This window comes from Borostomias antarcticus (genome assembly GCF_949987555.1).
Source record: "Borostomias antarcticus genome assembly, chromosome: 20".
NCBI lineage: Eukaryota > Metazoa > Chordata > Actinopteri > Stomiiformes > Stomiidae > Borostomias > Borostomias antarcticus.
Window position 1 is genome coordinate 8,715,456 of NC_140253.1, and position 2,500 is coordinate 8,717,955.

Here is a 2,500-nt window from a genome sequence, read left to right on the forward strand (position 1 = left end):
ATATACCATTATATCACAGTTACCTAGTTATATCTATATACCATTATATCAGTTACCTAGTTATATCTAGTGCATTCGAGCAACTGGGGGCTGAGAAACATATCCGAATATGCGACGAGGAAGTGCGAGTTCATGCTGTGTTTTATTTAATCATTCCTAGTAGCAAGTCGCAATTTGCCACCTCCCAGTTATAAACGAACGCACCATAACTAGTTAGCACTTGTTTGTTTACACCTCGCCTCTCGTCATTCTATCCTTAGACAGCTATACAATTGGCGCAATTAATAAATGTAGCTCATTATATTATTTATTGCACGGTGTAGTCCATTTGTAGCCTGCAGGGCAACTGGTTGCACACCGGAAGTAAGTTTACAGCTAGATTAGCTAACTATAAAATAACCCTTTCTTTCTGACCGTTCCGTTAGCTGGGAGCGGAGAGCGCGGACAGCATCGGAGCCGTTCTGAACAGCAAAGACGAGCAGAAGGAGATCGAGGAGAACAGAGAGACGTGCAGGTAAGACCTCCTCACACCTAAGCACGTTGGACATCTGCTGCAAATATGAGAGAGAGATTGAAAGCACTTCCAAGATTCTGAGTGTGGTTTGGTTTGCTGCACAGGGCTTCCTTTGATACTTTGGCAACGACCTCCAAACGGAAGGCCCAGACAGAAGGAGAGGACACAGAAGAGGATGTGGAGGAACAGAAGGTAGCAAGCAAATGCGCACATACACACACACACACTCACACTCACCACTCACTCACTCCTCACTCAGCACAAACATCACATTTATCAACTGAGGGTACGTGTACTTACACACGTGTGTGTGCGTGCGTGCGTTTGTGTGTGCGTGCGTGCATGTGTATGCGTGTGTGTAGGACGAAGTGGAGGTGCAGCAGCCAGATGAGAGCAACCCATATGAAGAGGTGTACAAGGACTCTAGTACCTTTCTCAAGGTAAGCCATCCTTCCATTCCTCTAGCCCCCCCCCCCCCCCGCTAGTCTCTGAGACGTGTCACAGGTCTGTGTTTCGATCAGTCTGTCTTGATTACTAACATGTTTGTTGTTGTTGTGGTTTTGTCAGGGCACACAGAGCTTGAACCCCCACAATGACTACTGCCAGCACTTTGTGGACACCGGACACAGACCCCAGAACTTCATCAGGGATGTCGGTAAGTGTGTGCGTGTGTGCGTGTGCGTGTATGAGAGAGAGAGAGGAGAGAGAGAGAGATTGTGTGTGAGCCGCATGCATGTGTTTTTGTGTGTGTTTTTTTTTGTGTGTGTGTGTGTGTGTGTGTGTGTGTGTGTGTGTGTGTGTGTGAGAGAGAGAGAGAGAGAGAGAGAGTGTGTGTGTACTGTACATACATATGAGCATGAGTTTGTTTCGTGTGTGGGTGAGTGTATGTGTGGGCACCTACTTGTGTGTGTGTGTTCGCACTCCCCAACCTGTGTGTGTGTTCTCTATTCTCTCTCTCAGGTCTGGCTGACAGGTTTGAGGAGTATCCTAAACTGCGGGAGCTGATCAGACTGAAGGACGAGCTCATCTCCACCACCAACACACCTCCTATGTAAGACATCATCTCCACCACCAACACACCTCCTATGTAAGACCTCATCTACACCACCAACACACCTCCTATGTAAGACCTCATCTACACCACCAACACACCTCCTATGTAAGACACCAGTCACCAGTAAACATGAACAGATACATTACTAATAAATGAGAAAAATTAAACACTTAAAAAAAAAAAACTTTTTTAGAGAGACATTCACACCAGTAGTACCATTATCTCTTATAAGCTCTCCTTTTTAACTTATTTAAAAATTGTTAATTTTAATAAAGATGTTTATGTGTGCGTCTGTGCGTTTGTGCGTGCATGCGTGTGTGTGTGTGTGTGTGTGTGTGTGTGTGTGTGCGCGTGTGTGTGCGCGTGCGTGCGTGCGTGTGTGTGTGTGTGTGTGTGTGCGTGTGCGTGCAGGTACCTCCAGGCCGACCCGGAGCATTTTGACCTGCAGGAGCTGAAGTGTAAGTTTGACGTGATCCTGCTGGAGCCGCCCCTGGAGGAGTACTACAGGGAGTCCGGCATCAGCCACACGGAGCGCTTCTGGAACTGGGAGGACGTACGTACAGTACACACACCCCTTACCTGTGTGTGTGTGTGTGTTTGTGTGTGTGTGTGTGTGTGTGTGTGTGTGTGTGTGTGTGTGTGTGTGTGTGTGTGTGTGTGTGAGTGTGAGAGAGTGTTCTTCGTCGTTTGGGTAGGTTGGTTCGGTCCTCTCCCCCCAGGCCGAGGGGCTATCCTTTTACCACCCCGAGCCTGGGTGAGGGGGGTCACCCGGGTTTTATATCCGGGCACACCTCCAGGAGCCATGTCACCGTTTCGTCATCCACGGCCGTCATTCCGTTGGGTGTCCGGTATATCGGACATTCCTGGATGACATGGTCTGCGGTTTGTTCCTCGGCGCCACACTCGCACGCCGCACAGGATACCAAGCCTCA

The 2,500-nt window shown here is 48.6% G+C and overlaps 1 protein-coding gene across 1 annotated transcript in view; it reads left to right on the top strand.

Annotated features, from left to right (window-relative positions):
- The window catches only part of mettl14 (methyltransferase 14, N6-adenosine-methyltransferase non-catalytic subunit), a gene marked incomplete at its 3' end in the record, with an annotated part of 6,581 nt that overhangs the window by 445 nt on the left and 3,636 nt on the right, over positions 1-2,500 (top strand). The window contains exons 2-7 of the mRNA XM_084454510.1: positions 426-514; positions 619-706; positions 877-954; positions 1,082-1,169; positions 1,475-1,565; positions 1,980-2,121. Coding sequence (XP_084310636.1) covers positions 426-514; positions 619-706; positions 877-954; positions 1,082-1,169; positions 1,475-1,565; positions 1,980-2,121 — 576 coding nt within the window. The remainder of the gene's footprint in view (positions 1-425; positions 515-618; positions 707-876; positions 955-1,081; positions 1,170-1,474; positions 1,566-1,979; positions 2,122-2,500) is intronic.